Here is a 20,553-nt window from a genome sequence, read left to right as displayed (position 1 = left end):
TTCATTATTACTCTTGATTTGAAACAAAGTCAATTTCTAATGTCATGATAATTTATGCCTCAGTAGAAAACACTGGTTCCTTCATGCTAAATGGAAACAGTGTGATATTAGTTTCAAAAATGAAGAAGAAGATCATTTACAATATGAAGTTGAACACAAGATAATAAAAGGTGTTTGTTCAGACTCATGTGCGGCATGTACAGCACAATGGCGCCATCTGCTGGTCACAGGTGTTGGGTGCAGCATTAGTTTATCTATTTCTAAGTGGTCGGGTTAGCTCGTCCACAGCAGCTCAGCAACTAAGATATTTATTTTAAAACACAAATCATATCATATCTGCTTGTTCAATTAAAGGCTACAACCAGGAGCCAGTTAGCTTAGCTTAGCATAAATCCTGGATGATTCATGCTAAACTAAGATAAGTGGACAGAACAAGGACTCAGTAAGGTTAGATTAACATAAAGACTAAGCTAAGGGACTATTTTAATTTCTTAAACCTATATTTATATGTATGTGTCAGTGATTCCATGTCAGTTATGACTTGAATCTGTAAAGAATAAAGTTTCATAAAGTTCACATCCTGTTTTCTATAATTAAACCTGTTGCTTTATATTGTGTTGTGTCTGTTTTCAGGAAAACAAACCTGTAATACTAAAATCAAATCCTTTAGACCCGACTGTAATTAGTCTGATCCAGAGCAGCGCTCATAGAAAACACTGACGACCGCAGAGAACCGCTCCTTCAGAACCAGCTCCAGTGTTTCCAGCGGCATCGACCTCACGTCATAACCTCTGAACTGTTTCTTAGCCGCCGGGTCGACGGGCACGATCTCCTCGGTGCTGTTGCTGTCGTTGCGGCCGATGGCAGCGTACGTGGGGAAAGTGTCCTTCAGCTTCTCTGGGAGACTGCTGTTGAACTTCGGGCAGCAGTAGGCTGACCACATGTACTCCGGCACCGCCACACGATGGTTGTGGAGCCAGGGCTCCTCGCTCTGGTAGGGGATGACGCCGGTCACGATGTAGGCGTCTCCGAGGCAGTAGGCCGCCAGCGTTTTGTTGACCCTCTGCTCCAGGAGCTGCCAGGGCCCGTCGTTAGAGCCCGCCTTCTGAGGAACCACGTTAGTGAGGGTAAAGGTGGCCAAGCGGTCGTCGTGGCTCCTGTGGTGAAGGCTGGGGTCCATGTGGCCCCGGGAGTAGGTGGAGTTGACGTAGTCGTGCTCCACCGCCTGGCTCTCCACCACGTTCTGGTCCACGGGGCCGGGGGGGAAGGGGGTCATGTTGCCATCAGCTCCCGGGTACGCTAACTGTTCATCGGAGGGCGAAAGAAAAGAGTGAAGAGATCAGAGGGAACCTGACTCGGCTTCTACAGAACATGGAGGAAAGGAAATGGAAGTAGATTGATTTTCATCCAGAACACTTTTATATACGTGTCAAACTGATTGTTGTGGGAAACTCTACAAACAACCACTAACGTCCAGCTCATGGTCATCAGGTTGATAATCTCCTCAGACTGTCCATCGCTGCAGCTCCTCTCTTCAGCCTCTGTCTCAAACACTTGGTTTTAGCTCCTGTCTCTTTAAGACCCCCCCCCCCCCCCCCCCCATAACCTGGCCAGACCCGCGGCTGGTCGTCGATTACGCAAATGTTGCATCATGATATTCTTGAAATTAGAGAAAAATTAAGTTTAAACTGAGGGGATCACCTGGAAGATTTGCTTGGGGCCCCACGATTAGTTTCATAGTGAGATTACAGACGTTACAGGACAAATTAACACCTATAACTGATCATCACTGATAACAACAATGTAATTTATCATTTTAACTCTGTTCCTTTGGTCTATCACTGACCTGACATGTTTATTGTGTTTAAATGATTTGTGTGGGGTTATGTAACACAACCTATTCATTACATTGTTCTTGTACCTGCTCAATGAGTACAAACAGTTCCCCCATGTGTTCACACTGTGAAGCATTTCCTCATTTCACTGTCTGTTGTATAACTGCTTAAACACAGAGTGAAACACATGGATCTATAACATTTACTAAACGGGAACATAAGCATCTACACAATGAGTCAAAAACAATTCCCTGTTGTTTCTGTCTTGTAGAATCACGCAGACAAATAATATATCTGATAGAAAACAGTCACATGGGACCAGACTCAGTATTTGAACATCCTCACCTGTGGCTCAAACTTCCAGGAAGCTGCTGGCCTCTTCCCGGCCGGCAGGGTGTACAGGTAGCCGGAGAACCACGGGGAGCGGCGCGCTCGGCTGTACAACGTGGCGAAGCGGTACTGGTTGAGGAAGCGCTGGCAGATCGGGGTCCCCAGCAGACCTTTAGGAGGCCACGACCTGTAGAAGAACTTCAGGCACGGAGCAAAGTCACCAACATCAGCTGCAGCCGGGCGCCACGTCCCCCAGGAGAGCAGGACGACCACGGCCAGAGAGACAAGACAAGACATCCTGATCCTCCAGGGACACACAGAGTGGACAGAGAATCAACCCAGTGGTGTCCTCGGCTCTCACACTTGAAGTGAAAGCAGAAGTGGTTTGAACGTTGGTTAATGTTCAGCTGTTTTTACAAGGAGGAAGTCCGACTGATAGCGTTTTCGTTTTCCCTTCTACGAAAGATTGTGTTTTCGTTTTTCTTTCTATGTAAAGTACTTTTAACTTTGGATCTTCTTCCTCTAAAAGTTAAAAAACCTGTAGAATAAACTGCATGTGTGTGAATTCATGTACTTTGACCAAATGTACCTGGAGCCTCTAGTCACAGGAAGTTAAAGGTTCCACAGAGAACTGTGTCCCTGCGTTTCCTCCTCGGTCCAAACACCAGGGAAGAGCTGCGGTTGTACTGCTGTCCACCAGGGGGCAGGATTGCAGAATGCTACACAACAATCATTATGCTACACAAATCCAGCAACACAATAACAAAAGTATTTTGTCTATTTTTATTCAGATCAGGCTGCTGTTGACTAGAAAAGCGATGAGCATGCGAAACAAAACAAATACACCTCTAAGTTTGCTGCATACACACAGGAATGCACACACACACAGGAATGCACACACACACACAGGATTACACACACGCACACACACACACAAGCACTAGGGGGTTTTACAACTTTGTCTTGCCTTTAGTTGAGTCCTTGTCTGGTGGAAACTTCTTTCTAATGTTTTGGAAAATATTGGGTTACTGCAGTGTGTGTGTGTGTGTGTGTGTGTGTGTGTGCGTGTGTGAGTGTGTGTGTATGTGTGTGTGTGTGTGTGTGTGTGTGTGCTTGTGTGCATTCCTGTGTGTATGCAGCAGACTTAGAAGGCGGACTCAGTTGCTAAACCTCCCCCCTTCACTTTCCTCACTTCACATACATCTGAAATCCATTTGTTACACACACACACACACACACACACTCAGACACACACACACAGAACAACCTCTCCTCTTTATATAACACAATAATCAGCTCTGGGGCTTGGAGATTGGATTTGTTACCACACAGACGCTCGGCTTCACTTGGTTCAAAGTACATTTCTGCAGTTACAGGGATTTCGGGTAAGTAACAACACTTTTACTTCTTCAAAAATAGCAACAACTCACTTGCAGAGTTTAACAAAAGCTACACACTCTGTCATGCACACTCTAAAAGTAGCTGTATTTGTGTAGTTCTTGATTCATGGAAGTAGCTCTGGGCAGAAGGGCGTTCAGACGGAATCCTCTCCCCATTTCCTCGACAGCAAAAAACATGCAGAGACCGACACTGTTGTGTGTTTACTCTGTGAACTCTGCTCTGCTCTGTGGCCTGTTAGCCAGGCCCTGCTGCTGGATGAGGAGATAAGAGACCAGTGAGCACCTAGAGCTGGGGAAACAGTCCAGGAGCAACCTTCTCCTGGTTTCATGTGCAAATCCAGGCCAAAGACACAATAGAGAGATGAAGTCTGAGAGATATTAAAGCGTGGAAATGTATTTTGATAAGTAAGAAAAACACAAGCGGCTTTTTGGGTGCTGTAACCTTTTGCACAAGCAACTGAATGATTAATCAATCAATAGTTTCATCATCATCAGTCAAAGGTCCTTGTTAGGTTTAGTTCAACCAACTGTTCAAAACCCAGAATAGAAATAAAAAGTGTTGGTTATTCACCCAGTTCTCACATTTCAAAGCCGGAAACCAGCAAATGTTTTTCATTTAGATTCTCTGCATTGCCTTTTGATTGATTGGTGGTTAATAAGGACTTAATATGTCACTAAAATGAATTATGTTTGCTGACTTAAAAATGTTTAATTCAAGCTCTGTATATTTGGCAGATTTTTTGTTTGTTTTGATTCGTAGTTATTTATGATGAAGTTTATATTTCTTCTCCTCAGAGTTCAGACATGGGGAGCATCCCAGGACTTTCTCTCGTCCTTCTGGTGGCGAGCGTGTCCATCCTGACAAGTCCTGGCGTCCTCGGTGGAAAGATCCTGGTGTTCCCGGTGGACGGCAGCCACTGGGTCAACATGGACCTGCTGCTCCAGAGCCTCCACGCCCGAGGCCATGAGGTGACCGTGGTCCGCACAACCACGAGCTGGTACATCAAGGAGAGTGCACCACACTACCGCTCCATCTCCGTCAAGCTGCCAGAGGCCATGGGCTTGGAGGACCAGGAGTTTTTTTCCGAACTCCTGAGCAAGATTTTGTCCATCAAGAAAGAGGGGCCGTCTCTATTTGCATTCGTGAAGTTTTACTGGGAAATGCTCGGCAAGCTGTCGGGACTTCACCAACAGGCCAGCATGATGGTGGTAGAAATGTTTGAGAATAAGACTTTAATGCAGAGTATCCGTGACACTCAGTTTGACTTGGTGCTTCTGGACCCAGGTCTGCCTGTTGGGGTTCTGGTGGCTCATGAACTCAAGCTGCCGACTGTTTACAACGTGCGATGGGTCACCAGTGGAGAAGGGCATTTCGTGGTGGCTCCATCACCAACATCCTACGTTCCGGTTTCAGGACACGCCGCCTCGGACAAGATGACGTTTGTGCAAAGAGTGAGAAACTCCCTGTTCTATGTCCTGAACATGGGCGTCGACAAGTTCATCGTGAGCCCTCACTACGACCGACTGGTGGACAGGTACTTTGGTCCAGATGTAAACTTCTATCATCTGCTGCAGGGAGCAGACATCTGGCTCATGAGGATTGACTTTGTCCTTGAATTCCCCCGACCCACCATGCCCAACATCTTCTACATTGGTGGTTTTCAATGTAAACCATCTAAGCCTCTATCAGCAGAGCTGGAGGAGTTTGTCCAGAGCTCAGGAGAGCATGGCGTGGTCCTGATGTCTCTGGGCACTCTGGTCAAAGCCCTGCCTGTAGAGATCACCTCTGAAATCGCTGCTGCATTCGCCCAACTTCCTCAGAAGGTCATATGGAGGCATGTCGGAGAGACCCCAAAGAATCTGGGAAACAATACCCTTCTGGTGAAATGGATGCCCCAGAACGACCTCCTGGGACACCCGAAGGTTCGAGCCTTTGTGGCCCACGGTGGTACGAACGGGATCTACGAGTCCATGTACCACGGCGTTCCGATTGTTGGCATTCCTCTTCTGTTTGACCAGCATGAGAACATTTTGAGGTTGGAAACTCGAGGTGCTGCCAAGGTGGTCGATACGAACACAATCACGCACCAGAACTTTCTGGAAACGTTACAGGAAGTTCTTCACGATCCCTCGTACAGGAACAACATGAAGCGTCTCTCCGACCTTCATCGGGACACACCGATGCGTCCACTTGAAACTGCTATTTTCTGGATCGAGTTTGTCATGAGGCACGGAGGTGCGTCACATCTACGCACCGAGTCCTACAAGATGCCCTGGTACGCTCTTCACTCCGTGGATGTTATATGTGTACTGTTAGCAGTTCTGTTGGTGCTGACGGCAGCTGTAGTGGGAGCGATACGCTTCCTGTGCTCTCGACTCTGCAGGAGGAGGAAACCCAAGCAGGAATAGAAACAGAGGATAAAGCTTTTATATACTTTACCTCAAAAAGCTAACAGTTAACTGATGATTTTAGATAATTGATGATCCTCATCTGAGGAGAAACTGAATGGTCTTAGAGATCTGGTCTGCACATGGGATTTAATGACCATGAAGAAAATATATAATGAGAGCAGCCTGACCCTTCAAATGATTAATCTTAGCCACAGACTGTAATTAGATGTGGCTAAGATGGACGACATGTCTCCACCTCCTCCCGATGCACAAAATGAAGCTAAATTATAAGTCTGTGTAGAAGTGATCGTGGTGGGGAGGCGTGGCATCAAGGTTCGACCAATCACAAGTCAGTCTGGGCTTTCAATTATGACATTTATCGCATCAAATAACAAAATCAAACTCATCAGAAACATTAACACATGAACATCAGTGTGATAGGAACTAAAAAGACAGAAACCATCTGGTAACATGGAGGAGGCAAGGTTCATGACCCAGAACGCTGTTAGCCACCAGAGGGCGATCAAAAGGATTCGGCTTCACTTCTGTTGTCATGTCGTCCATCTTTATTTACAGTCGATGACTTTAACACATGAAATCAAACAAGATGAAGCTGTGAATAAAGTTATGAATAAGCTGAATTTCTGAAATTGTAATATGTCGGTGGATAAATATTTCCCATAAAAAAAATAGGTTTCAACATTTCAAGACCAATACTTCTATTTTCTTTATTGTTTGTCATTCTCATTGAATTATGAAAAATCATTTGCCAAAATGTTTACAGAATGAAAATAAAAAAGTAAGAGAGGGCACTTGCATTATTGTTATATTAAAACTCAGATTTGAATACATACGAATAATTGTGTTAGAAAATGATCACACCACAGATACTTTCACACAATTTTCTCTTGATACAGAGAAATACATGAAATGAGAAATAACAATGTTGGTTGAGGAGCTAAAAGTTCTTTTCACAGATCCACCTGTAAGCGATCTTACAGGAAGCGTCCATCCAGGACTTGAGTGCGTTCTCCGACGTGTCAACGTGACCACAGTCTTCTCCCAGTGGGTCGTCAAGCTTCCAGTCGTCAGGCTCCGCCCCCACTCCCGGTCTGCTCAGCCAGTACCTGCAGGGGGAGCGGCTGAGTCATTATCGCGGAGAAACTGTAACTGACACTCACGAGTTACTGTCGAGGAAAAATACCGATCAGGTGACCCTTCAAAGTTTCTTTTAAAAGGCTGTATCGAGTAATTAGCCTCGAAAATGTTTTTTTTCATATTTTGTTGTTTTACAGTGTAGTTAAAAGAGTGAAAATATTTGTAAATTATTTAATTTAGTACATTTTTTAAAAGTTGGTATTTTTAATTTTAAATATATTCAAGCATTTTTGAAATTCTTTGTAGTTAACATTTAAAATCCCTTACACATATTTTGCCCTAGAGATATTTTGTGTGGAGATTTAAACAGATTTCTGACTGTGACTGTTTTCTTAAAGGAAACAATAAAACATTATAGTGTATAAAATAATACAGTAAACATACTGTCATGTTTTACAGTGGTAAAACAGACTAGGAGAAACAGTTACGGACAGTAAACAGTCGAGGGAAATTTAGATATTTAGTTTATCAATTACAAACTAAAGTTAGAAAGACTCGAGTCAAAATAAGAACTGGTTCTTTTAGGTATTAACAGATTCTATGTTGAATCTATCACGTTTGAATCCAGCGCTGTGACTCACTGCTCGTCTGGAGAGACTCTGCTGCCGTCCACCCAGCGCCAGTCGCCCTCCTCGTCTTCATCACTCAGGCCGATCCACAGTCTGGTGCCGGACGGATCCGGAGTCCGACTGCTGCGGAAAATAAACTTCTGAAAAGCAGAATAAAAGTAGAAGATTTCAGATGATATACATATAAACTAATTCTCTTTATGTAAGAAATTAACTACACTGCAACATGCCGTGTTCTTTCTCTCCCCCACCTGTTCTTGTTCACTGTTGATGACGAGCAGGTCGCCCCCTTGTGTCCGGCACCAGGACTTGCTGGCGCTCCAGGTCAGCGTGCGCGAGGAGAAGTAATAACACTTTGACTCAAACTGTTTCCAGCTGTCGGGACAGTTTTTGCAAATTCGCTCTGTGGAAAATAAGATGATGAAAGTGAGAGTTCAGTTTTTATTTGTGGGGTCAAGGGTCAAGGTCGCTGTGACCCTCAAAGCAGAGAAACTTCTGTGAACACTGAGAAGCTCTGACGTACCTCTGGTCTTCTGGTTGACCACGGGGCAGTTGAGGTCTAGAGAGCGATAGGCCTCGTTCCATGAAAGCACGTCCGCCGCCATCTGCTGGACCTCCGTGGTCCTGCGCCCGTCCCGCTCCGCCGCCTCCTGCTGCTGCCTCACCAGCACCGCGCTCAGGTTCTGGTTTTGTTCCTGAAGCTGCGTTACTTTCTCCTGAAGCTTCTCCAGGTCGTCCTTTGAGAAAGCTCCAATCACCTCGGTCAGATTCTGAATTTCTCCTTGAAACCTGTCGTTGATTTCCAGGAGCTCCTGATTCTCTCCCTTCACCTGGATCATCTCGTCGCTCAGGAGGTCGCTCGTCTCGGCCAGTCGTCTTGTCTCCTCCTGCAGGCGAGTGTTGGAACTGACCAGGAGCTCGATGGACTGAGACATGTTCAGCCTCTGCTCCTCCTGCTCCGATGAGTATTGACCCAGTTGTTCGTGTTCTTGCGTCAGCTGCGTGTTCGTGGACGTGAGGTTCACGACTCTCTCTGTCAACTCGCTGCTCTTCCAACTCAAGAGCAGATTCGTGGACTCGAGCTCGGCCGTCGTCCTGTTGACGAGTTGGTTCCGTTCGTCCAGACGAGAGTTCTTCTCCTTTAACATTTCATTGTCTCTTTTCAGTTTGTGGTTTTCTTTGGTGAGCGAACTGTGTCTGTTGCTAAGGGTCTGGTGGCTGAAGAGCTTCTCTGACTTCCTGTTTGTTTGGAGATTATCTGAAAGATAAAAAAACAGAGGGGAGGGGTCTTCAGCTGCAACATGACACTTCACCACTAGATGTCACTAGATCCCACTCACTGCACCTTTAAACCCACCAGGAGCTAACAGAACATGAATACTTACACAGGACGGCCAGAGCAGCGCAGGTGGCGAGCAGCAACACACAGAGCGTCGAGAGGACGACAACCGAACAGAGTTCGGCACCAGAATGAAGAGTGAAATATTAAAAAGTTTGTTATTATTCTGCAGGTGTGTCCAGATGTGTAAAATCTCTCTATTTCAACAAGACAAGGTTTTTAAACCATTTCCCCAAAACTTCAGTAGCTTGTGTATCATTTAATTTCTCTTTTCTTCTTATAATCCCTCTTTATGTTGTTTCCTCGTTCAGTATTTCATTGAAACCTGATTCCTGAATATGAATCATGTGACTTACTGTATAATAACACGACTGTCTGAAGATTCCAAGTCAACGCTCATTTTAATAAAGTTTTCAAAGATGCTGAACTGGAAACAAGTTGAAATGTTTTTTTAAGGATTAAATCATGAATTATAGAAACATTATCCAGAAAACACTTCTTATTTTAACCCCTGAGTTCAGATCCACTCACACATGTCCGGCTCCTGCTTGGCTGACGGGGGGGCGGCGGCTCCTCGTGCCGTCAGGTTGATCCTCGTGAACCACTGGTGACCGACCATCTTAACCTGAGCAGATGAGGAGCAGCAGAATAAACACACAAAGCCGATCTGCCTGTTACACAACTCTGATAACAACAGGACTTTAAAAGCTCCTTTGTGTTCCAGGTGTCGAGGATCACAGGTGTCGATGTGGTCGACGGGTTTTAGAATCTTTAAAAAAAGGTTTCTGTGGTTTTCTTGTTGTGAATCACAAAAGAGAATCACACTCTTCTCTTCAGCAGCGTCTCACACGTTCTGATTCACACACACACACAATCACACACACACAAACACAGACACACACCAGAAAGCAACATTTCTTTAAGATTTACTTTAAACTTTTTCCTCCAGATCTGCAGCTATAGAAGAACATGAACAATAACAGAACATGTTTAATAAAATCCTTTTTGGTGCATTGTTAAACAAGCGCATATATAAAATCCTCATATTCAGTAAAGTAATAGATTGAAAATGAATGAAAAATCTTCGTATATCAGTTTTTATATAATCCTTTAATAAAACTGTATTTAATTAAGAAACCTTTAACTCTGTATTTCAATGTAATGCTGCTTTTGATGACTATTATTACTTTTACAGTTAAAGTTACTTTGAAGCTCACGATTGTACACACACTGGGTACATACCTTTTTTATATACCTATCATTTTCTATACATAAGACCGACCTATAAAATCTGATGCATTACTCTACATTATACTCCAACAACATACAACATACTATAATCAGTACTAATAATCTTCCACTGCAGGAGTATTTCTGATACTTTAAAAACATTTGTTAATCTAATCACAATATTATTAACTACATATTAGAAGAACACTGACTCTGTTTTAATTGTCACGAAGAATTTATTAATGTTGTATCGTGCATTCATCATCAGTATCCTGTGTATTGATCTATATATTTATATATATACATTAAATAAAGAGCTAATATTCATAATAACATGCAGCTAGTTAATGGTGAATAAGTTTAAAGCAAACTGCTAATGAAGATCTGACGTCTTTTAAATCATTTCTTACAACATCTCTTAATAAAAAGCCTTTTCTTAATCTCAGTGCATCACATGAGTTGACTGATTTAATATTTCTTTATTATTTTCAGATGTTCTACTCCTGTTTCAACCATGTAAAGTGGATTTTTTGGCACATATTTAAAATGTAAACACACCTTCACTTGCTCTCTCTTCCTTCTGTCTTTCCTTCTCTGGTTGAACACAAACACACAACGTGCAGCTGGAGCTCCTTCACATCAGGTGGGATCCGGACTCACCTGGATCACGTCTCTCCCGTCCTTCAGATCCCGCTTGTCCCCGATCGTCCTCCTGAACCTCCGCTTGTCTCCAGACGACTGACGGCCTCCGTGTCTGCAGCTGAAGAATCAAACCTTCTCTTCTTCTGCTGCTTCACCTCAACCCTCTGCAGACGGACCTGTAATAACGGCCTCTTCTATTTGATGTCACCTTATCTGACTGGGAACAATGGTCCCTGACGCTGGGATTGTGTGTCTGTGTTTGGTCTTTTAACAGCTCCACTGATTTCCCACTCACACCATTAATCATTTGTTTGATGTTTGCTGGTGCTGAACCTTTAACGCTTCGGACAAATGAAAAAAACAAAACTGTAAATTCAAATTAAACTCACAGATCACTGTAGTTTATTTGACTGAATAAGAATCAGTAGGTGGCAGATGTGAGTTACATAGAATCCCTGAAAACATTGTGTTGTAGTTTTCCCTGTTTGCAGCGTGTTGCTGTATTTGCATGTGTTGTGACTCGTTGCAGCTTGTGTGTTGTGTAACTGATGAAGTTGTGTTCTTAATTTGCACGTGTCTTTTTCTATTTGCATGTGTTTCTCTTCATTGGCGGAGTGGAGTTCCCTCGACCAACGCACTTTACCAATGATTCAAATGAAACCAGAAAGTCTTTGGCTGATCTGCTCAAACGTGACAGAACAAGAAACACGATCTAGATTACGACTGCGTGTTTGTGTGTTTACAAATTCCACATCAACAAACCAGCTCCACAGGGAAATGAATGTACCAGCTTGAAATGAGCTGACACACTCACGTATTCTAATGTTCAGCCGTCCACATACTTATGGCCAGGAAGTGTTTACCCGTCTTCAGGGATGAAAATAAAAACCACACGAAGCTTTGAGACCCAGATACAAACATCAGGAGGAGACGACACAAGACGCTGCCTGTGTTTATCACACTTTATGGTGATTGTGCGATACAGTAAAATGTCAAACATGCAGCTATCAGCAGGACATCTGGTGTCAACAGGCGCAGATAAGACACACAATGCTCGTCTCTGCAGGAGGTTCAGTCCCGAGGAAACTCGTGTGAGGAGAGAATGAACAGCTTCAATCTGATGAAACCTTCAAATCAACCCAGATTATTATGGGACATTAAATATGTAACGTTTATGAAAAGTTATCTGGTGATTTTTACCTTCATGTATGATGTATTCTAGTTTTTATTAATGTAAGGGATCACACGTTAACTGATTTTAATCTTTTAAACTTTTGTGTTATTCTTTTTTCTGTGGGCTTTTACTCTGTAACTGTGTATTGAGAAGCACTTTGTCATTAAAGTTATTATTTGTATGATTTGTTTATAAGATTTTCAGAACGTCGATGCAAAAACTTCATAACAGATTTAACAAAATCTAAAACAACAGATCCAGGATTTTTTTAGATTTTCTTTAACATCCTGAGGAAGGATGTTTTTTGTTTGCTTGATTTTCATACCTTAATAACGCGACTGATATTTATGAGTTTGTGTAAATTTGTGCAAATCCAATTAAAAATTTGAATCTGTAGTGAATTTGAATGTGGTTTCATGGGAGGTTACACACCTGTGGATTCAGGGTAGACACAATAGTTTATATGAATCTTTAATACTTTTAGAAATACGTCCAAACAGAATTTAAAGGACTTTTAAGCGACGTCATTCTGCTGAGGGACATCACAGAAAGTTGTGTGTGTGTGTGTGTCTGTGTGTGTGCTGCATACAGAGGACCAGCCGCGACACTCTGTGCTAATGGTTCCTCTTCCTCTTTATCTTCATCGCCTGTTTACGACTCAGCAGGAAGCAACATTATCACGGAGGCTTTTATCTTCAGGGGGTCAGAGTGTGTTTCTACACTTGTGAGGACTCAACCTGAAACTGAGCTTCAACGTCCAGGAGCACGTCGCAAAGACAGCAGACACACACACACACACACACACACACACACACTCACACACACACACACACACACACACACACACACACGGGTCTGCACAGTAATACCAGGAACCAACACTTTCTACATCAATGAGCTTTTCTTAGAAATCTCACACTGTGTCATCTCAGATCACAGATTCCAAACGTGTGAATATAGTTTTTTATACTTTTGATGAGTCATTCTGGTGCCTGTAAAAATATCGAAAGTATAAAATCAGAGACGATGAAGCAATAAACTTTAAACTGAATCACGAGACTTTTCAACACATAATGTAGTCAAACATATATTCAGTTCATGTATGTATTTCTGTACATATCATGGAATCAACAGATATTCTAGACTTAATTTCTATTTTAAACACAAGTATTCACTGTATTTCAGTGTATTTCACTCACACCCGCAGTATCTGTATAAACTGCAGTAATGGACCGATGGAAAATCTCAAAGCTCCAACACATATATACTTTAGACAATAGAGGGTTTGGGCATCACTTCCTGTTTCCTGTTTCCACACGCCAGCGCCTCCGTGCACAGCGTCACTTCCTCACAGGAACTAAACTTCTTCCACACTTAAAAAGATTAACTGTTTATTTAATAAAGTTTCATTGAATTGTTTCTGTTCAGTTAAAAAACTCACAGCAGATCATCTGTGAGGTGGACGTGTCCCCGTCTCACTCCTGGACTTTGCTCTTCCAAACCACCAGGTAGACGAGGACTGGGATGATGCTGACTGGGATGAGCGTGAGGACCATCACCAACCAGTGCGGCGCGTCCTCAAACAGCAGCTCCTCGTTGCTGCAGTTGTGGAAGTACTTGGAGTGGATGAAGATGAAGAAGTCCTGGGTGTCCTGGTTTGGATAGAAGCAGTCGGTCAAGTTGGACAGCTTCTCCAGACACCGCGTGAGCTCGCTGTACGGCCTGAAACAGGAAACAGGAAACACGAGATGAAGAGATGAAGAGATGAAGAGTTATCAAGAGAGAAAGTATCATCGCTCTCAGGCTCCAACGTCTCAAACAGCTGATTCAACCTTTATTGTTTGTTTTTTTATCATCGTGAACGAAGTGTTGTTGAGTTCATGATCACGAAAAATGACAAAGCGGAGCAGTACCACTGGAATTCACATGGGGGCGGTGTTGCTAATAGTTAAGTTGACCTGGTGATGGTTTCATCTTCTTTAAAGAACAAATAACAAATCAAGAAATTTTAACTGAAGTTAGTTGGAACAAGAGGAAACACATGTTACATGTTTTAGAAGCTTTAACTTTTACTCAACGTTAAAACCAAAGAAAGAAAGTTTTCTTTTCAATCCATAAAAACATTTTAATCACTTTGTCTGTGAGAAACTGGGCTCCTCCCTTTTGAGATTGGATCATCAGTGCAACATGTCTGTCTGTGACTTTAACCATTTCCTCTCGGAGCATAAACAGCGACTGTGGCTGTGGGGGGGGGGGGGGGGGGGTAAATTAACTGAAGGAAGAGCCAATCAGCCCCCTGCGTTTCCCCTGCAGGGCGGAGGCCGGCCCTCAGACTCGGTGACGGACATTTCCAGAGTCGTTACACACGTTCACACACATTCTGCGTTCTACAGCTTCATAGTTCTGTGGTTCTAAAGTTGTTGTTTTGGTTTTGGACGACAATTCAAACAGTGGAAAATTGTTTTTAAAGCCAAACAAGGAAATAAAGTCGTAAATTTAAAAATCGAAGGTTGCAACAAAGCGAACAAACAGCGACGTGAAAACAAAAACGTGTAACTCTAGCAAGGATCTGCGTGTAGTACCTGCTGACGTGCTCCAGGTGGCACCAGTCCTCTGAGCTGATGTTGGACATCTCGTTGTGAAAAGGTCCTCCACAGTACTCGTGACTGCCGTAAACCAGCAGGAGGTGATCACAGCGCCTGTGAGCAGAGGGCGTGTCCTGGTCCTGAAACCTCTCTGCACAAACACAACACACATGAACCAACACACACGTGTCACATCGAGTTACACAAAGGAAACGATGAGGTTCGCTGTCCCTCACCGTCGTCCTCCGTGATAAACGTCAGGTTCTCATTTTCCAGCTCCTCCTCGATGAGACTCTTCTCCTCTGGGGTCAAAATGGACGTCACGTTTTCTGCAGGAAAAACCAATAATCATGTTTCTGACTAATAAATGATCGTCAGTTAAATCGATAAGAAGAGAATTCATACAAACGACCGATGAACGAGAACGGAGCCGAGGGGATTAATTGAATAGTTGTTGATCATAACGAATAAACACAAATTCCACCAATCTGTGAATTCTGTTTTGTAATTTTGAATCTTTGTAGTTTCCTTCAACTTTAACCAGTCGTAGAAAAGCACCAAGAGATAAAGATCAGCGTCACTGCAGTTCGACCGTGGAAAAGGTTTTTTAATTCAATCCTATGTGATTTTACAAAAAGGAGAAAATTGCAAAAAAAATCCTGATAAAGTTTTTAGATAATAAAATAAAATTGTTTCAGCACAATGAGCATAAAACATTACAGAGGGGTTCAAATCCTACAAATTATAGTTATAACAAAACAAAACAGATTTCAGTTTCTATTATATACATTATGTTCTAATATGTCCCCTCTTGACTCAGAAGAGCAATAATGAAAATATCCTTAAGTGCAGACATACTTATTAATATGATTAACTGAAAATCATCTAAGCAACAAGTTTGTTAAATGATTATATGATTAAATAATCATTTATAATCATCAATAATCTTGTTCCTGACGAACAGAAGCATCAACATCTCACATCATCTGACATTTAATAAATCAAATAACTGAGAGTTAATGAGATGAATTAAAAGAGAACGATGAAAAGTTGTAGGTGAGATATGAAAAAGATGACGTTTTACCGTTGGCGGAGACACCGTAGGTTTGATTCCTCTCGGCTCCGCTCCGCTCTTCCACCGTCACGTTGGCAGTTTGTGATTTAACACCTGTGAACACAGATTCCAACACATTTCAACAGAGACTCTCTCTCGTCTCTGAAATGTCTCCGTCTGGGTTTTTCCTCCATCAGCTCCTCGACTCGGAGAACAATGGAAGCTCGTGGAAAACATTCAGGAAACAAAAAGACAAAAACAACAGGAAACCCCAGAAGAAGAGTTCAACTCAACCCAGTGTTTAAAACTCTAAAAGAAGTCAGGTTGGTACCTGCGATCAGGAGAGGAAGGAGCAGGTAGAGCATCATGGTGGACGGCGGGGGGGAACCTGCGAGGCCGGTGTGTGACCTGAGGTGACGACTCCGAGCAGAGAGGGTTCATGAGGAAGAAGCCCGGCCCTCTTTAGGGTGGCTCTGCTCGGTGTGTGTGTGTGTGTGTGGGTGTGTGTTGGTGTGTGTGTGATGTCCCTGATAGATAAACAGTAGGAAAGAGGATGTGGCAGGGAGGGGAATCGAACCATGACCGTACGTGTGAGGAGAAAAACTAAATCTAAATCTAATTGATGTAACTGTTCAAAACCTGACGATTCCCTAAAGGCAGATTTGAGATCTGTTCTGTGAGGTCACTGTGACCTTTGACCTTTCACCACCAAATTATAATCACTTCATCCGTTTGAAACTAATTTGAAAAGATTCACTCACCAAATGTTTATTAATCTGTCACTGAAAATACTCGACAGATGTACGAGTCCGATTCAGTGACTTTTTCTTAAAGGTGCAAAAATGGCGGAGCATTATTTAAAGAGTAAATAAAACATGAGTCAGCAGTTTTTCTTAAAGAAGGAGCCGATGAGCTCGAGGCCTCAGACGAACACGATGAAATACAAACAGATTCAAACTAGATCAGAACAGAGAGAGTCGTTCGGATGATTCCATCTGATTTGTCCTCGCTCCTCCTCGAGGCTCCGCCCACATGACCACCCGTCTCCTGCAGTGGAGCTGACGGATGGGTGGAGGGATGTGGGGGGGGCACGGCCCAGTTTCCTGCTCCTCCCCAGAGTCTGTAAAAACGCTTTTCTGGGATTTCCTCCTTCATTTGGGGGCAGTGAAACACACACGCACACACACACACACACACACACACACATACACACACACACACAGACACACACACACACACACACACACAGGATTCCGAATCAGGAAGCTGGTGCAGCACGAAAGATAAAAACACAACAACATCTCACAAAGCTCTGTTCAAAACTGACAAGCTGGAGTCAGATTTCAACACACACACACACACACACACATGCACACACACACACACACACACACGCACACACACACACGCAGGCACGCACGCCCCTTAAATTAAACGGAATCTTAAAATGTGATGGGGGGGCACTTGATTTTTTTGTCCCTACATAGGAGAAAAGTCCTCATAATGTGAGTGTGGTCCCCATATCATGGGTAAAGCCTGTACTGACCCCACACACACAAACACACACACTTTTGTAGTTTTAGCTGCACACGATTCAAAACGTGACAGACACACAATAGAATTAAAAAAAGTGACAATTTATCTGCAGAACGTTGATGCGTCACAACTCGGCAAATGTGAAATTCAGAGGTGAACACACAGAGCGATGAAAACAGAAAGAAGGAGAAGCCAAAGAGCCGCTGCCTGTTGAGCCTGAGCTCGGGTTGAAGAGTCGGACACGAGTTTCACATCGTGAACAAACACACAGGGAGGGTCGACTCCTCCGGTGAGAGCAAACCACAAAGTGGATCAACACAACCAGCTCAGAACAACCAGAGCATATCTCAACATCTGGAGCGCAACACGAGGTCACTGTGGTTTGATGCTCGGCACATTTAACTGAGCAGAGCCCGCTGCACAGGGGTTAAACACACACACACACACACACACACACACATACCACACACACACACACACACATACACACACATACCACACGCTAGATATCGTCAACAAGAGGGTATGAACTGTGAGAGTGGCAGAGCAACGAGGGTTCAGAGGAAGAGGAGGGTCAAACAGTTCTGGGAAACAAAGGTGTCTGTCTGTGTGTGTGTGTGTGTGTGTGTGTGTGATTGTGTGTGTGTGTGTGTGTGTGTGTGTGTGTGTGTGTGTGTGTGTGTGTGTATGTGTGTGTGTTTGTGTGTGTCTGTGTGTGTGTGTCTGTGTGTGTGTGTATGAGGTTTTTTTGTCAGCGGGATGTCCAGGGAATAAACAACAGGTGTAATTTAATTTGAAGTTTCAAGATGGAACAGGAAGTGAAATACAAGAGTTTTGGTTTCTGTGCGCTTGTTAAACAACTGCTCTCGGTTTCACCTCATAAATCAATAATCAATAGGAAAGATCACACGCTTCAATAAAGAGACGGAATAAAAACACAAATCAGGGAAAATGTACAGGTCGAAGAACAAACACAGACGAGGCCTAAACCACAACACAATCACAAATGAAACACAATCAAAAGAAACGATATTTACTAATGAATAAATATATTTGTTCTATTTTTCAGCCATTTTATAAACCAGCTGATTAAATCCTGGTTCTGAACGTTTGATTTGATTTCAGGTTGATTTGGATTCAAGGTCGTGACCCCGATTTCTGTCTCTTGTTTAAAAGGAACAAACGTACGTGAAATCAAAACGTGATTGTGAATTAAGAATCCTATGAAATAGTTTATTAGATACACAAATTGCTTTCTGGTGTGTGTGTGTGTGTGTGTGTGTGCGTGTGTGTGTGTGTGTGTGTGTGTTTGTGTGTGTGTGTGTGTGCCCACAGGTACGGGGCACAGCGAGGTCACACCGAGCTGCTTCATGGGACGCAGTTGGTGAAGGTTTGTTTTTCAGAGTCTGATCCTCAGATCTCGACTTCAGAGACAAGAGGACGACTTCAGGACATGAGGGACACTTCAAACAGCTCAGGTAAGATCACTGACAGTCTGTGGTTCAACTTTAAAGTCTATTGTTTGATATTAAGTGTAAATAAGTGTTTGGATGCATATGCAGCAAAAGAAACGACATTAATACAAGAAAAATTTAAATGTATTTAATTTAAATCCATTTCTCAATGGATGAAGAATTTTTTACAAATTTAATTTCCACGTCAAAGATTTAAAGTGTTAATTTAACATTTGCGCACACAGGAGTGAGTTAATATTCAGATATTAGAGCATGAGAAAGTGACATGCGCTCTTTGTGACGGCAGCTGAATGAGAGAAGTTGATGTTTGTGGTTCTTCACGAATCAAATCAAAACCTTCAGATGAGTCAAAATGTGATTTTGTGCAGAGACGAGGAATTGATTACGTCAGATTCGTTTCACTGCGGCGAAATGTAAATGTTGATTTAAAATTTAATCAAACGTATTTTGTAGAGTTTCTGTCGGAAATAAAACTATTGTGTGTTGCAATTAAATAAGTCACATGTGATGTAGTTTATGTTGAATCTCAAGCCCACACACAAAGACACACACAATCAGACACGGACTCACACACAGACACGCACACACCCTGTCACGGAGTCTTCTGATAATGTGTTGTAATTTGCAGTTGAATTTTTTTTTAACACATTCTACATTTTTATCGGATCTTATTTATGTTTTATAAACACATATATTATATATTTTATATATTTTTTAATTTGATTCAAACTGAGTTAAAGATGAGAATCTTTAGGTTGTTGATGTGGTCATCTGCAACAGTTAGAAATTATAATTAACTTGATGAGTCATGAATGCTTCACTTCACATCCGTGGCTCAGACGTGTGAAAAGTTTTTTCTAAACGTTCGTGGATAAAAATTGAAACATAAAAGAAATGAACAATCGTTGAACTTGAAAACGGCTAAAAGAGTCTGAATCCTCTTGGAGCTAATTGAAGTCAAAAATATCTTGTGATTGTGAAAAATGTTTCACAATTTAATTGATCCTCACACTCTTTGCGTGTGTGTATAAAAACTTTTGCAGATCTAGAAATATTGTGTTTGTGTGTAATTCAAATTTGTGCGGGAGTATTTGAAGCAGCGAGATCTCACAAAGGATTTGTAAAAAAAAAAAGCATTAAATTATTTAAAGTTTCTAATATTACTAGTACCAACAAATATATTTAATGGTATTTTTTTATGTTGAATCTATATGTGAAAGCTCCTTTTAACTTATTTAAAATTCAAGCTAGAAAAACACGTTCATTTATGTCGAAGGTAAAACTCGTAAAAAAAAATTGCCGTTTTTATCTGCACTTAAACACTCTACAATTTTAACATATAGAATCCCAAAATAAATAGTATAAAATGTATAAAATAAAAATTTGAAAGAATAAAAAAATGACATTAACAATGTACGCAGTCAGTTTCACGTCTCGCTGTTTGTCCAGTTCCTGCTTCTGAGAACCAGTTATCACCGACTCTTTACAAACTTTACAAACAATCATTAGAAAAGTAGCTCAGAGCTCATGAATATCAGTCGTCCAAGTACATTTAATTTCTTTCATCAAGATCCACAAATTATTCTCTCAGAAATCAATGAATATTTAAAAAATAAAACATCCGACCTCTGAATATTAAAGAAAAAGAAAACTTTCTGGATCCAAACCGAAAACTCTCTCGACTCACATCATCATCGTTTAATAAAAACCTGTTCAGTTGATTTAGTGAAATCTTTCTCACAAACACACAAACACACAAACACACAAACAGACAAAAGGATCAAACACAACTAAACCTCGTCCTCACTCTTACCTTCGGGTGAAACTCCTCCACC

The 20,553-nt window shown here is 42.3% G+C and overlaps 4 protein-coding genes across 4 annotated transcripts; 1 reads left to right on the top strand and 3 right to left on the bottom strand.

Moving 5' to 3' along the window:
- Positions 1-51: 51 nt before the first annotated feature.
- LOC133975858 (endonuclease domain-containing 1 protein-like) lies at positions 52-2,915 on the bottom strand. The gene is made up of 3 exons (XM_062413872.1): positions 2,755-2,915; positions 2,181-2,469; positions 52-1,303 (listed from the first exon to the last, which is right to left on the bottom strand). The coding sequence occupies exons 2-3, from the start codon at positions 2,460-2,462 to the stop codon at positions 683-685; spliced, it is 903 nt and encodes a 300-aa protein (XP_062269856.1). The 5' UTR covers positions 2,463-2,469; positions 2,755-2,915; the 3' UTR covers positions 52-682.
- Positions 2,916-3,349: 434 nt separating this feature from the next.
- On the top strand, positions 3,350-6,597 carry LOC133975851 (UDP-glucuronosyltransferase 2C1-like). Its single transcript, XM_062413867.1, has 2 exons — positions 3,350-3,550; positions 4,361-6,597. The coding sequence occupies exon 2, from the start codon at positions 4,370-4,372 to the stop codon at positions 5,972-5,974; it is 1,605 nt and encodes a 534-aa protein (XP_062269851.1). The 5' UTR covers positions 3,350-3,550; positions 4,361-4,369; the 3' UTR covers positions 5,975-6,597.
- A 273-nt stretch (positions 6,598-6,870) lies between these two features.
- Positions 6,871-9,135, bottom strand: LOC133975856 (asialoglycoprotein receptor 1-like). The gene is made up of 5 exons (XM_062413871.1): positions 9,069-9,135; positions 8,207-8,941; positions 7,935-8,086; positions 7,696-7,823; positions 6,871-7,083 (listed from the first exon to the last, which is right to left on the bottom strand). The coding sequence occupies exons 2-5, from the start codon at positions 8,829-8,831 to the stop codon at positions 6,915-6,917; spliced, it is 1,074 nt and encodes a 357-aa protein (XP_062269855.1). The 5' UTR covers positions 8,832-8,941; positions 9,069-9,135; the 3' UTR covers positions 6,871-6,914.
- A 2,706-nt stretch (positions 9,136-11,841) lies between these two features.
- Positions 11,842-16,196, bottom strand: LOC133975846 (receptor activity-modifying protein 3-like). The gene is made up of 5 exons (XM_062413861.1): positions 16,039-16,196; positions 15,738-15,821; positions 14,890-14,982; positions 14,651-14,804; positions 11,842-13,790 (listed from the first exon to the last, which is right to left on the bottom strand). The coding sequence occupies exons 1-5, from the start codon at positions 16,073-16,075 to the stop codon at positions 13,544-13,546; spliced, it is 615 nt and encodes a 204-aa protein (XP_062269845.1). The 5' UTR covers positions 16,076-16,196; the 3' UTR covers positions 11,842-13,543.
- Between the last annotated feature and the right edge of the window lie 4,357 nt (positions 16,197-20,553).

The sequence above is a fragment of the Platichthys flesus genome, chromosome 20 (genome assembly GCF_949316205.1).
Source record: "Platichthys flesus chromosome 20, fPlaFle2.1, whole genome shotgun sequence".
NCBI classification, from domain to species: Eukaryota; Metazoa; Chordata; class Actinopteri; order Pleuronectiformes; family Pleuronectidae; genus Platichthys; species Platichthys flesus.
The sequence above is the reverse complement of the archived record's forward strand: the minus strand, read 5'-3'. Positions and strand labels throughout refer to the sequence as shown.

Coding starts and splice junctions, on each gene's coding strand:
- LOC133975856 (XM_062413871.1), bottom strand. CDS start 8,831: ATGTTAAAGGAGAAGAACTCTCGTCTGGACGAACGGAACCAACTCGTC. Junction 8,087..8,206: donor GGTCAACCAGAAGACCAGAG/GTACGTCAGAGC, acceptor TATTTTCCACAG/AGCGAATTTGCAAAAACTGT. Junction 7,084..7,695: donor AGAGTCTCTCCAGACGAGCA/GTGAGTCACAGC, acceptor CTCCCCCTGCAG/GTACTGGCTGAGCAGACCGG.
- LOC133975858 (XM_062413872.1), bottom strand. CDS start 2,462: ATGTCTTGTCTTGTCTCTCTGGCCGTGGTCGTCCTGCTCTCCTGGGGG. Junction 1,304..2,180: donor CCTGGAAGTTTGAGCCACAG/GTGAGGATGTTC, acceptor TCCGATGAACAG/TTAGCGTACCCGGGAGCTGA.
- LOC133975846 (XM_062413861.1), bottom strand. CDS start 16,075: ATGATGCTCTACCTGCTCCTTCCTCTCCTGATCGCAG. Junction 15,822..16,038: donor CCTTCCTCTCCTGATCGCAG/GTACCAACCTGA, acceptor CTGTGTTCACAG/GTGTTAAATCACAAACTGCC. Junction 13,791..14,650: donor CACCTGGAGCACGTCAGCAG/GTACTACACGCA, acceptor TTCCTGTTTCAG/GCCGTACAGCGAGCTCACGC.
- LOC133975851 (XM_062413867.1), top strand. CDS start 4,370: ATGGGGAGCATCCCAGGACTTTCTCTCGTCCTTCTGGTGGCGAGCGTG.